General features: G+C 39.6%; 2 protein-coding genes across 2 annotated transcripts; one reads left to right on the top strand and one right to left on the bottom strand.

Annotated features, from left to right (window-relative positions):
• Positions 1-2,463: 2,463 nt before the first annotated feature.
• On the bottom strand, positions 2,464-3,529 carry ptges3l (prostaglandin E synthase 3 like). Its single transcript, XM_016676540.1, has 6 exons — positions 3,346-3,529; positions 3,111-3,224; positions 2,970-3,036; positions 2,775-2,873; positions 2,578-2,671; positions 2,464-2,507 (listed from the first exon to the last, which is right to left on the bottom strand). Exons 1-6 carry the CDS (start codon positions 3,378-3,380, stop codon positions 2,464-2,466), a joined length of 453 nt encoding a protein of 150 aa, XP_016532026.1. The 5' UTR covers positions 3,381-3,529.
• A 1,790-nt stretch (positions 3,530-5,319) lies between these two features.
• Positions 5,320-13,924, top strand: kat7b (K(lysine) acetyltransferase 7b). The gene is made up of 14 exons (XM_007558989.2): positions 5,320-5,531; positions 7,096-7,246; positions 7,333-7,581; positions 8,400-8,482; positions 8,601-8,684; positions 8,780-8,878; positions 8,989-9,099; positions 9,710-9,901; positions 10,060-10,149; positions 10,959-11,099; positions 11,200-11,293; positions 11,520-11,666; positions 13,180-13,286; positions 13,400-13,924. The coding sequence occupies exons 1-14, from the start codon at positions 5,514-5,516 to the stop codon at positions 13,499-13,501; spliced, it is 1,668 nt and encodes a 555-aa protein (XP_007559051.1). The 5' UTR covers positions 5,320-5,513; the 3' UTR covers positions 13,502-13,924.
• Positions 13,925-14,429: the final 505 nt, after the last annotated feature.

The raw sequence follows: 14,429 nt of genomic DNA, 5'->3' as shown, positions 1-14,429 counted from the left end.
TGTTTCTATTGAATAGGTGATAGGAGTCTGACTTGTATTGGACATCAGTCCAGAGTGAAAAGGAATAGTGAGTACAGTGTGTGGTGCTCCTGCAATGCTGACCTGCTGGTGATGAGACAGTTTTTCAATCTCAGAAAAACTGAGATTGTCATTGTCATCAAAAACGTATATTAAGAGCTACCAAACCAAATGCAATATAGCATAACGCAATATCAGTATGTCAAGATTCATGAATAAATATAGTGTTACCATCTTTGCATGTTTTGTGATACATACATGTTGTGATACATTTTTTTTTTTTTTTTTTTTGCATGTCTTCTGATTGGAAATTGTTTCTATTTAATATTAAATCTGACTTCTGACTATAAATGTTTTTTATTTCTTCAGGTATCCTATATGAAGCAAAAAAATATTCCGCTTGAATACCTTCAATGCTGCCACCTGCTGGAGTTAACAAAAATGCCAGGCTTTTCCATCTGTCTCCATCACCTTTTTCAACGTATCAACTTCATTTGTTGACTGTTCATTTTTAAAATAAACCAAAAATCCAGACAGAACATTGACATCATACACCATAATACACAAATAATCACGCACAAAATAGATTTATATATAAAAAACATGTAACACAATTTCATCTCAACAATTCTCACAAGCATCAGCACAGCATTTAAAATCCAGGGCTGTATAGGAAAATCTGTCTCCAAAAACCATCCTGAAGAGCCACCTGTGTCAGTCAGACTGCAAGAGAAGAAAATATATACATGTACATATTCATTTGAATTATAATTTTTCTATATTACAAAAGAAAACCCCCAAAATCCCCCACCTAAAACAACGAAGGCCCCCAAGGCCCGGAAGGGTCCCTTGGTTTCAACGGGCAATTCCTGAAACAACCGAACAAAAAAAAAAAAAAAAAAAAAAAACATATCCAGGAGTTTAATCATGCATATGTTGCATAATTGTAACATACCCTTGAATCTCTTCACATTTCATCATGCACTGTAAAAAAAAAAAGGTCTATAATTTACGGTAAAATACTGTAAATGTTACCGTATAAATACAATCAAATTCTGGCAACTACAGTTGCCTGTCTTTTACTGTAAATTAGAGATTTTTTTTACAGTGTACTCCAAATACAAACTTTACTGTTTCATCAGGATTTTATGTGACAGAGCAACACAATGTAATGTCTAACTGTGAAATGGAAGGAAGATACAATTTCCAAAAGTTCTTTTGCAAATATTTTGTACATAAATAGGCTGAATATACGCCACAACTTCCAGATTTTATGTCGGAATCCTAATGAAATACAATAAAGTTTGTGGCTGCAGTATGATGAAAATGTGAGCACTGGTCAGATAAACTGGAAATCTGACCAAGCAGAACATTGATCGCAGATGAAGAAAAGAATCGTAACGGGAGAGCTTCAGAGATCCACAACTCAGAGGAATCAGTTGACAGGATGTTTAATTATGTATTCATGGCAGCGTTTTGAGGAGAACATTATTTTAAAAATTTATTGAAAAGTCTGTGCGCATCCCTCTCTGATGGTGTGCCCTCTGAGCACACCATCATTATTTAATAAAACGTGGGGATAGCTTCATGCTGTGGTTATGTTTTTCCTCTGCAGGGACAGAGAAGTTGATCAGAGTGGAGGGAAGACGGAGCTAAGGATATGACGAAAATCTGTTTGTACTGTATGTTCACCTTCCAGCAGGAAAAACAACCAGACATGCAGCTAGAGCTAGATGGAAGGGTTTAGGTTTAAACAGGGTTCACATGCTAACATGGCTTATTCCAAGTTCAGACTTAAATCCATTAGAGAAGATTTGAAATTTCATGTTCAGATGTCAGATTTTCCAGATGGACTAAGCTTGAACTAACAGCTAAGAAGTTGCAGTTCTAGTTGCAGTAAAATATGGTTCAGAAAAATAATGAGGCTGAATCCAAATACACACTACATGCAAAATTTTGTGTTGTAAAAATAAATAAGTAATTGAAAATGATGTCATTTCCTGCCATTTTAGAAACCTGCACTACTCTTTGCTGGTCTATTGCAGGTTTCAGGAACATTTATAGTCCACAGGGTAAGTTTGGAGCTTTTTCTTAATAAACAAAATGATCTGTAGTCATATGTGAGGCTTTTTCAATTGTATGGACACCTGATATATAAATAGCTTTTGTTTTACAGTTAAATTAATAAAATAAAAATGTAAATCTAACATCTAAGAACAAAGAATAACTTCAAACTTTAATAAGAGGACAATAAAACAAACAAAAAGAAACAAAAAACAATGAATTCCTGGTATCACAATTCCTTTGTGGAAATTTTGAGCAAAGTAAGAAAAAACAATACCCAAAATATTTATTCTCATATAATTTTTTTTTTGCCTTTATATTTTTGAATATTTCTCAGATCTTTAACATATATGGCTAAAGTTATGAAAAGCCACACATGGCTCAAGAGCTGCAGGATGCAGAGGCCTGGACAGCTGCATGAAAACCTAATGAAATTCAACAGGATTTTGTGTTGCAACTCAAAATAGCTTAAGCAGTGCAGAGTGTGGGTCCCACTCACATCCATGTATTGGTCGTACTCTGCCTTTCCCTCATCTTCCTCATGCTCCCAGTCTCTCCAGTTATCAAAGTCTACGGAAATCCAGCTGGGCTGCAGGAGGAGCAACAACGTATTGTTAAACACTCAACTCAACAATACAAAAATGTCACATCAATTAAATTTGTGCAAGATGAGAGCTTTTTACTGCTGCTACCTTTGCAGGGTCCTTCTGGAGACGAGGCCATGCAACGTCTGGTTTCATCTTTCTGAGCAAGAAGTTGATGGTGCGTTCATGCACTCTCTCTCTGGAGTCCTTGAAAGTGTTGAAAGAATTTCCAGGTCTACATTTCATGTTGTATTTAACATGTAAGTTAATAAACACAAGAAGTTTCAAAAGGTGAATACTTACATAGATTTGGACTTTGTCATAAAAGTGTAGTTCATTGTAGAAGACGTCATCTGTGTCATTTTTGCAGCTGTTTAACAGGTAGAAGTTTAGTCAGATGAAAACCGTGTGCAGTTATCAGCAGAGTAAATTATACAAACCCACCACAAAATCATTTTGTCTGGCTGGATGTCCACTTGGACATCTGTCGGCTTTTGAACAACAAAGTTGATGGTGACGTATTTCTTCCTGTCGAACCACAGTGCATGTGCCGGCTGACTGTTGAGACACAGAGTCAGTGGTGATTTGTTTTATCGGTGTGAAGATTCAAACCTGAAAGCTCAAAACAAAGGTTCACACATGAGCAGCTTCTTCCTACTGTGCAGTAACCAACACCTACCTTACTTCTGGTCTCACAATCTTTGGTTTGTTCATTCTGATTCCTGGAAAAATTAAAAGAGCAGCTTCTTTTATTTCTTTAAATCACAGAAAAGTAAAAGGTGCGTGTCATGCCATACGCTCTAATACAGCGACCAGGCCCAAGAAGCTATAGATAGAGCAATATCAGCTGCTGAGAGTGAGACCTCCCACAGCCCCCTCTCTGCCCTTTATAGGCTGGCTGTGGAACACTCCAGAAGGCAAAAGCAGTTTCTGGGTTCTACAACACTTCACTCAAGCCCCCTCAAATCCCACACCACCCACTGAAACACCCAACTGGGCAGAGGGGTTGGGAGATTTAGGCCAAAAATAACAGAAACAGTTAAACTCTTACAGTTTTCCTTACTTTTGTTGCTAAAAGGATTATTCAGAACATCTAAAGTGATTTTTGTTAAGATATTGTACACTTGATAGTTTTAAGACATATATTCGTACTAGTAAAAAACGACAAAAGAAACTATCTTGCCATCTTAATTTGGATAAAAATCCAGATTATTTGATTCTGGAGGATGAAGAAAGTGGTTTTTCAGAGAATAATCAAGACCAAAAAGCGGTCTACTAAAGTCTTTAACTTCAATTCCAAAAGCGCCATAGCAGATCATATGAATGATCTTTTATGAACCTTCAAACCATCGTCTGATTCGCATTTGGTGGTTATTTACAAAGAGGCCAATGATTATTCACATGGGAAATGGAGCTCCATGACTGTGTGAAACACATATTGAGAACAGCACACAGAAAAAACATTTCCAGTCACACAAAAACTAAAGTTTTAGAATCTTGAGTTTTAATCTCAAAATAAGAATTTGTGTTTGATGGAAACTGACCGAAAATTATGCGTTATTGTTTCAAAATACATATTTGAAAGGCCTGCATAAAGCTTCCAGGGTGTAAGCAATGTTTCAGTTTTGTTTCCATCCTCTCAGTTATCCCAGTGACACACTTTAGAGGGCAGCATGGTTTATGCAGTTCTGTGCTGAAGTATGAAGCTAAAGGTGCAACTGGAGTTTGTCATTATTGTGTCATTGAAAATTATTGCCGATGAGTCAGCGGATTGTAGAAGCATAATTACTGCATACTTGCTGAGATTATTGTTTATGCTCAATGAGTAATGTCAGTACAACAAAAAAAGGTCTTGTGTGTCAACTTGCTTGGAGTTACAGCTGAAATGTTTTGCCTTTTACACAGTTTAGCTTTTGTAGAAGTCATTTGGTATGACTGAAAACACGTTACATGTTTTGTTTTCCACATGTTTCTGTTTTCAGTAACCTACCCCTAACTTCAAATTAATATTCTGTTCACACGAATGCTTTTGGATGAACTGCTATAATATTTTTTGAGATCAGAAATTGTTTGAGGACTGTAAATGTCCACTTTGGCCTGGACTCCATTGTTCTAGTGAGATGAGACCAAACATGAATTATTTGGTCCTACATAAAGGTGGTAGAAAGCTAACCCTGCACATCATCCTTAACCCAGGGTGGTGGTCTCATGCTGTTGGGAAGCTTTGCTAAAGTAGAGAAACTAAAGATGGTTCAAACTGATGGGATGATTGGTTGGGCTAAAGACAGGACAATCCTGGAAGAAACCTATTGGCGGTTGTGAGAGACTTGACACTGGCGTGGAGGTTCACACCACTCTGTGGTTGGTGTTGCCTGACACCAACCTTACAGAGCTGCAGGGAAATGTCTTAGACTAAAGCATATTCGTGTACTAGAATGGCACAGATAAAGAAAAAATTTAAAAAGGTTTTCATAAGCACTCTGTTGTTTTTTTGTACAAGTGTATATATAAAACTATATGTGTGACTTTTTGTATGTCTCATAACCATAAACAAAGCATCTCTATGGTCATACCTATGTGTAGTTTGTGTATTCCATAAGAAAAATGTATATTATGAACAACATGACAGCCCCTGGGGTATGGAGGCCTGTTGCTGCCGTCACCGGAAATGTAATTCCCTGCTCAGTCGAGGTAGGGATGTGGCGCCAGACTACCCGGGCGATCATAAACAAATTTATGACAATAATCATTAAATAGTGTCTCCCGTCCTTTGTTTTATCGTAAATCAATAGGGAATTTCTGTTTGTTGCTCCAATCTCAGTTGAAAAAGCGTCAATCAAAGGAGACATGCCGCGCACACGACAGGTAAGAAAGCAGATGCAGTGGGTTGCTAAACACGGTTAGCAATAGCAGAGTTAGCATCAGAGTGCTCCATTCTCTAAGCGGAGAGCTAGAAGGTTCCACGGTGTTTCTTGTAGTAAGTTGGTCATTTGCCACCCTGAAACAAACTTTAGCTACTCATTCAACCAGACAACGTCAAAACAACCATTTTTATTCGCTTTCCCGTAGTTATGTTTAGCTTTTGTCAACGTTTTCAACCAATAGTGCTATGGTGTAGCCTCTGTGGGCGGTATAAACAGAAAACCCATATGTAACATTTGGGGTTTGGTACTACCAAAATATAGACAAGCATAAAGATTATATTAATGCCGATTTTATCTTTGGACGACATACGAAGTTAACTTGTACAGTCTTATTAACTGTACAGCGTTAATATTGTGTTTTTGAAGAGTAAAAGTTAAAATACAGTATTGGTCAGTACAGTCCGTCACAGAAGGGCTAACGGCTAACTTCCATAATAATGGGTTGAGGAGCGAACCTTGTAAACTGCTTCGTCTGGTAAATCACTGAGACGCATTTCAGGGAAATTTGAATGAATGAAACAACTGTTTAGTTTTGTGGAAATTGCCAAGTAGTTGCAACTTGAATCCGTAAACAGACAAGCAAGCAGCTGATGGTTCCTGACCAGCTCCATGGCAACACAATGCGTGACAAAGATCAAGTTTGTATGAGTGTGATGAAAGGATCTCAGCAGCTGGCTAACCAAATTAAAACATAAAGGTTTTCTATATTGGTGTCATAAACCAAGCCCTTTAAATGCTTATTCTGATTCGTCTGAACTGTATTGTAGGTATGGGTTGTATTGCTTCAGTCCTGTCTCATCTGACATTGTTTAGATTAGAATACTACATGATAAGCTATAATGCCGAAACAGTTACGATGTCATTGTGTTCACTTTTTTTTCCTTCCTCCCTCATGTGGACTTAATAATTCCCCTCTTTCTCTCTGTCCTCCCTAGATGTGTCCTACCTCCCTGGTGTACTTCCTTTTTTGTTTTTTGTGTCCTTCCTCCCCTTCTGCCCTTGTTCCCTTTCTTGTGTTTTTCTCTCCTCCGTCCTTCCTGTTTTTGCAGCCTCTCTATCATTGTAATGTCTGTCCTTATTTCTTTGTGAATTTTGCTGTTTTGTCTTTTAAAATGGATGTAAAGAATGGCCAGTCTGGAAAGTTTGGAACCCTGGCTTTCAAATGAATGAGGAGCTCCGTCATCAAAAAGGGAAACGTTCATATTGATGACTCCTGCTGTTCAGATTATACAATATTTCATTCACAGTGTGGGTTTTTATGCTGTTGATCTGACGGCACTTCATCTATAATCTGTCGTATTGCTCATATATAGCTAAACCAGTAGCATAAACACCAATCAAGCATTCAGAGCACAAATAGCAGTAGCATTAACAAATGTACGAATAGAGCAGGAAATAAAGTGCGCTACAGGGTTTCTTTGGAGGTTAATTTTCCTCTATAATTGATATAAAAATAATTTGTGTCATCTCGTTTTAGCCTCATTTAAGCTGCTTTCTCTTGGCAGAGGCCTTTGACTGGGAGCGTGTCTGATGGAACTGAAGACTCCGACTCCTCTGCTGAACGGGAGCAGACCAACAGCTCAGAGAGCGATGGAAACATGCCCAAGAGACAGCGCCTCACCAGAGCTTCTACCCGCCTCAGCCAGAGCTCTCAGGGTGGGCTATTATCTCTAGAAGGCAGGAGTCTTAAACTGGACCATTAAAACTGATGCTTGACTTTGTTTTCGTCCCTCTCTCATCAGATACTCCGGATCTGAAGCGTGCTGCAGACCACGATGAATCACCACCGCTCACACCCACAGGAAATGCCCCGTCCTCTGAGTCCGAACTGGACATTTCCAGCCCCAACGCGTCTCATGATGAGAGCCAATCCAAAGATCAGGCCAACAGGGACTCGGATAAGGACCTGTCCCATCGACCCAAACGCCGGCGCTGCCATGAGACATACAACTTCAACATGAAGTGCCCGACGCCCGGCTGTAATTCCCTTGGTATGAGTTCAGCTTTGATGCACGTTTTTCTACTTGGGGATCTTTTACAACGCTCTGCGTCAGTATTGGAATCCTTGATAAACAAGCAAAACCTTAAAATAACTAAATCTTTTCTAGCGGTTGCATAATCTGACTGGAATAAAATCTGCCTTTTAATATTTGTGGCCAAAGAAAAAAAAAAACAAAACAAAAGAAAAAATTTCTTTGCACAAACTTATTTTGCTTATAGAACAGCACAGAGTCTGTTCTCTTACATTTCACCAGTTTGGTTCATTCAGAGACAGATCTATGACCGGTCTGGTTTGGATCATCTCCAGACCAGGAAGAGTCCTGGACCCTCTGTGTGCTGTCTTCTGTTTAGCTACAACTAAAAAGCAGAGAACAAATACTGCAATAATTGCAGTAGTTACAGTTACATTCATCACTAAAACCATTTATAGAAATTAAAGAAAACAACCAAATCAACCTGGCAGAATCCATGTCATCTTAGGTTAAACACATAATTAACTACAGTGTAATATATTCAGTTCACATCCAGTAACTTACATTGCTTGCAGTTCACAAAAAATGTTTTATCTGTCCTTTAAAATTTAACAAAAGTATTACATTTTTCTTCTGTTTCTCAACATGTTATGATTCTCTTAAGATTCTGATGATCGACTTGTTTCTAATATTAGACAGAAACCGTAGAACCGTTTGGTGTGTGTGTACTCTGCTGCGGAACACAAAACATCTGATTCAGATGTTTTGTGTTCCGTTCGTTTCTCTACCATCACATCCTGGTTTGATTTTAATCATCAGCCTCTTTCTTTGCGTAGGCCACCTCACTGGGAAACACGAGCGCCATTTTGCTATATCAGGGTGTCCTCTCTACCACAACCTCTCTGCTGACGAGTGCAAGGTGAGGTTAATGACCAACATGGTGTCTTGTGTGCAGCTTGATTAGAATCGATAGTCTAAATGAGTAAAGCAGCACATGTGACCCCAGTGAGCTTCAATTCTTCATCTTCTCTTGCCAGGTGAAAGCCGTCAGCCGGGAGAAACAGGAAGAGGAGATGAAGACGCAGGACGAAGGCAATTCACGGCATGCAACTCGCCACCAGGTAGTCTGGAATATTCAGCGTCGCTTAGTGTTTGTCACAAGGCGGTTGCCATGCACGCAGAAAAAGTGATGTTTGTTTTTGTGCCTGATCTCTAGACGCCAACGCCCAAACAGAGCAGATACAAGGAGCAGGTCGCTGAGATGAGGAAGGGCAGAAACTCTGGGCTGCAGAAGGAACAGAAGGAGAAGCACATGGTATGTTAGTGACATGCGGTCCGACCTCCCGTCTGTTTAAAGCTGGGATCACTGCTTCGTTATAAAGCGTTGCTGTGGAACTGCCGCCTCACTTCCTGTTCCGTCGTCAGGAACATCGGCAGACATACGGCAACACCAGAGAGCCTCTGCTGGAGAACATCACCAGCGACTACGACCTGGAGCTGTTCAGGAAAGCTCAGGCCCGCGCATCTGAAGACCTGGTAATGCTGTCTGCTGCCTGCTTAAAGGGCGGGTATCATGTCAAATCCACTTTTTTGAGCTTTACATCATTTATAATGCTATTCCTTTATAAGAACATACCTGGAGTGTTGCTTTGATTCTTTCAAGCATGTTTGAGAAAACCTTGTTCATTTGCTGAACTCTTTATTAGAGCTACTTCTCAGTGCAACACAGCTAAAAATGTTGTTAAAGGTTTAATAAAGGAGCCAGGCTGTGATGACTTCCTGAAGGTGGAGTTTTTAGAAAGAGCATAAGCTTCTTAGACAGAGGTCCAATTTTAAGCCGCTAAATTATGAAGTCAAATTTCTCTTAAGTCATATTTGATATATTCAGCATTTTTATAACAAAGGTAACATAGTTGCAAGATTGTGGTATAAAATAATAGCAGGTGGTGAAAAATGCATAATACTGCCCCTTTAACTCACCACTACATTAAACCCCCAGCATTCACAGTACAGCCCCAGATTATCTAACACACACGCACGTGCACACACACACACACACACACACACACACACACACACACACACACACACACACACACACACAGCCTTTAACAGATGAGTTTGTTGTGTTTTTTTCGTTCTGCAGGAGAAGCTGCGTATCCAGGGTCAGATCACAGAGGGCAGCAACATGATCAAAACCATCGTGTTTGGCCGCTACGAGTTAGACACCTGGTACCACTCGCCCTACCCTGAGGAGTACGCGCGCCTGGGCCGCCTCTACGTCTGCGAGTTCTGCCTGAAGTACATGAAGAGCCAGACCATTCTCAGGCGACACATGGTGAGATTTCCACCAACACAGAACAGAACGTTTCTCAGACAGTATGCCATAATATTCTTGAGTTTGGCTCTAAAGCTTAGCTGAATATGCTGAACACTTTCTGTATATGTAGTGTTTTGTGACAACGCTTTGACTTCCTCTATCCTGTGTGTTATCAGGCCAAATGTGTGTGGAAGCATCCTCCAGGAGACGAGGTCTACAGAAAGGGCTCTATATCTGTGTTTGAAGTGGATGGCAAAAAAAATAAGGTGAAGAACGTCAAATTTAAATTTAACGTCTTTCTGTCTGTCCTTCTGTCATCCATCCATTTGCCTATTTATCCATTTACTATAGCGGGATTTTAAAGAGACAGAGGCCCAATTTCAAGGTGTTAAATTACAAAGCCAAATTTATTTTAAGTTATGCCATCTATGCTTTTAAAAAGATGCTGAATAAGGTAATTCTAGTCAGGCCTGACTGAGAGCAGAGCTTTCCTGCTCTCACCATTCTACACATGGCTGTAGTTTACATAGTGAAGAAACTTAGTGACTAAACCCTAAATAAACACTGCCATTGTTGTCATTAAGATAAAGGTATTTTAAAGTACAAAGACTAAGATGCTAAAGTATCAGCTCAGAGGAAGCAGGTTTTCCTCTAGTCCTCTTCCTTTCTGCAGCACACAAACAGCAGGTTTGAAAAGCGTCTGTGGCTTCCATCATGTCTGCTGTGACAGCTGACCAAACACACAGCCTGTTAATGAGGCTCCGTTAGTTTGTTAGATTCCTGGTGTTCTCCATGAACGTCAGACTGGAAAAACAAGAGCTAATAATCCCCATAGAAAGCAGGCTTACTGCCAAAGTTTCACTAAAGTCAGCTGGTGTTTTTTCTGTGTATTGCTTTAGTCTTCCACCACTGCTCACAGCTGTAAAAAGAATAAAATAAAAACATCCATCTGCCCCTGTCTTCCTGCCTTCTAACATTCCCTCCTGGTAAAGTTCAGTGTTTAACATGAGGACTGCATAGGAACCCTGAGGGAACGTGTTCCATTCACAGTCAGTGTTGGTTCTGTTCTGCCCAGATTTACTGCCAGAACCTGTGTTTACTGGCCAAGCTCTTCTTGGACCACAAAACCCTTTACTACGACGTGGAGCCTTTCCTCTTCTACGTGATGACGGAGGCTGACAACACGGGCTGCCACCTAGTGGGCTACTTCTCTAAGGTAAAACAAAACCACTTCCTGTAATATTCTTTAAATGTAAGATGTATGGTCAAATAAACTTAACTCTGAGCTGTTGCTTTGATGACTTTTTAATTTCCAGGAGAAGAATTCCTTCCTGAACTACAACGTTTCCTGTATCCTGACCATGCCGCAGTACATGAGGCAGGGATTTGGCAAGATGCTCATCGATTTCAGTATGTAGACACACCTGGACTTTTCTTTTAGTTCTCTATTATTTATGAAACAATTGCTCCAATAATTGTTTCATTATTGATTAAACAATTATCAAATATTCCCCTGAGGAGCGTCATCACATAGAAGAGGGTAGGAGCGGTTACCCCTGCTCCTCAGGGGATAACCTGAGGAGCAGTTTTGTTTTGCTTGTTTCTGTGTCGCTGACCAACCCTCTGTGCTGTCCAGGTTACCTGCTGTCCAAAGTAGAGGAGAAGGTGGGCTCGCCAGAGAGGCCTCTGTCCGACCTGGGCCTCATCAGCTACCGTAGCTACTGGAAGGAAGTGCTACTCAGATACATGCACAACTTTCAGGGCAAGGAGATCTCCATTAAAGGTGACATGTTGGGCAGCTTTGGATTTTTTCTCCATAAAGTCCTAACAGTTTATACAGGCACATCTGAATGAATTAGAATAACATTAAAAACTGAGTTCATTCCAGTCATTCAGGTCCAGATATGAAATCCAGATCGATTCCACACAGGATCTTACACCAAAAAACGATTCATAATGCAGAACTGTTAGCATGCTGAGAAGTATATGATATAATGAATTCTAATTTGCTACTATTATACTAATTATCTCATTGTTCACACATTTTGCATAGACTTTCAGTTTTCACCAGAAATTACTGATAAATGATAATATTGTTGCTTTGAGACCATTTTCAACTAATACGGTGATAATAATGGAAGTTCGCTCTCTCAAAGATCAATAATCTTTCATTTCTAACAAACATTTAACAGTGGAACTGGAAGACTTTTAAAATAACCAAAATATGACACAACCACCAAAAAGGATAAATAAAGCTGAGATGAATGCCACACACAACTGAAACCATAAATAAAATGGACGATGTAAACAAAATTGCCCTTCCGAAAAAATATTAATCAGCAGAATGGAAATTATTTAGCTAATTTTTCTTTGTCCTGTGATGAATCCATTTATTTCTTATTGTGACAGGATTTCACAAATATGCCCAATCACCTTAGCTGTTTCTATATTTCCTTTTTCCCTGGCTGAATTTTGACCAATCCTCTTGGCCCCCCTTCTAATTTCACTTCCTGTTTCACAGCATCATTTTAAAAACTGAATTTTGGTTCTCTGAGCAGGTAAAACACTCTGAGGCTCTGCCATATTTGGGTGAGGAGTGTGTGAAGTGAAGGAAGTATAGTCTGGGATCATTTATTGTAAATAAATTTAACACGACAGGCCCGACCAGGTGAAACTAATTCTTAAATGCAAAATGTTTATAGTTTTTGGTCTAGTTGCTGTTCTGAGTTTGTTTTTCTCTGAGCAGCATTATGTAAAGTCTGCATACTCCAGGTAGTGATCAATTAATAAATTAGTTGGCAATTGTTCAATTAGTGTATTATTTTAATCCGATTAATCATTTCAGCCGTAATCTAATACTGAGTTTTTGGGGTTTTTTCAGCTGCAAGTCATAATCATCATGATATAGAAATAGAAATAAAAGCTTAAAATGGTGTTCATGTATGAATAGATGTACAAGGTTTCCCCCAGAAAAGTTGCTAAGCCCGGTAGTTAGGCGCTAGAGCAGTCATTCATCCAGCGGCCTTCGTGTTTTTGAGTTAAAACATGTTTTAATGTTGAAATTTGAAAATATCACTTGATAATTATGTGTTATTGAAAGACTGGAAGATTAATGCCTGAACACCAAATATGCAAACATTTTAAAAAGACTTGAATAAATAAGCAATGCTTAGCCTGGTGGGACACAAGTAAATCCTAGTGGCCCGCCAGGCTTATAATACACTGGGGGAAACCCTGGATGTATATAACAAGTCTCTAAATGAAATCATTGATGTAAGTTTGTATTGTGTGTTCAGAGATCAGTCAGGAAACGGCAGTGAATCCGGTGGACATTGTGAGCACCCTGCAGTCCCTCCAAATGCTCAAGTATTGGAAGGGGAAGCACTTAGTACTGAAACGACAGGTGAGATCAACTCGTTTCCGCCGAGTGACACCAATCTCCTGTTGAGTTACGATCAGATTCCGTTTCATAAATGTGATTCCACCTGTTTGAGCGCTGCCTCCATTTCCTCCCAGGACCTGATCGACGAGTGGAAAGCGAAGGAGATCAAACGAGGTAACAGCAACAAAACCATCGACCCGAGCTCGCTAAAATGGACGCCTCCCAAAGGGACATAAAGCACAACACCCTGAGGCTACTGAACCGTCACTACCAGCCTCCAAAACCACAAGTAGCCTAAGACCTTTGACTCGTCAGTGAAGATCAGTGTTACTTTTCTTTTACTCGTGTATCCAGATCATTTCTCTGCATCTTTTTATGTCCGTTTCTATCCTCAGCATCATGGGTTGAAGCATTTACAGCTAGAGGAAGAGTTTTTGTTTTTAAAGGGCCTTCGTCTCACTTTGTTGTGAATGTTAGATGAGTTGACCTGGTCTGGTGGAGAGACATGAATGTTCCACTTTGCTCACAGATGAATTGAATACATAGACATTCGGCAGCATTTCCACATTTCTTTTTTTTTTTCTTTTTTTTTTTATTACCATTTCTTTCAAATAATGTGCATCATTAAGATGGTAGTTATTCCTGCTTGGCATGATTGGAAAAAAAAAAACAGGGTGAAATTTTTTTACTAAAAAATATTTTTTATAGTCTTTGGTTGGTGTAAACGTTGTATAGATGTTTTTCTTTTTCCCCGTATGTCTGATTAGTACAAGAAGTGTATCCATTCCTTTAGGGAACCTGCCAAATAAATGGGAAAAAAATATGATTTTTAATTTGCTTTGAGAGGAAAAAAAAAAAGATGTTGAAAGCAAGCCAAGCTCAGGTTTTTTGTACTGCTCCGGTCATACCCTGCTGGGACGGTTCCGCTTGATGCTCGGTCTCTCTGGTTGCTGCAGCAGGATTCACTCCGCTCACAGACTCTGAAACAAACAGAACGCATCTGAACGGGACCACATGCGCTTGGTGATCATCTGCTTTTTAAAACCGTCTCTACCAATAAAGCTGCCTTGATATTTTCACTTTTTCTTTGCTTGTTTTTTAATAGTTGCTCACCTTCGGTGGAAACACTTCGCCCCATCAGACCCACGAATGCAACCCCCTTGT

This window comes from Poecilia formosa, unplaced genomic scaffold (assembly GCF_000485575.1).
Source record: "Poecilia formosa unplaced genomic scaffold, Poecilia_formosa-5.1.2 Scaffold4, whole genome shotgun sequence".
Lineage (NCBI taxonomy): Eukaryota > Metazoa > Chordata > Actinopteri > Cyprinodontiformes > Poeciliidae > Poecilia > Poecilia formosa.
This window is presented reverse-complemented; position numbering and strand designations above follow the sequence as displayed.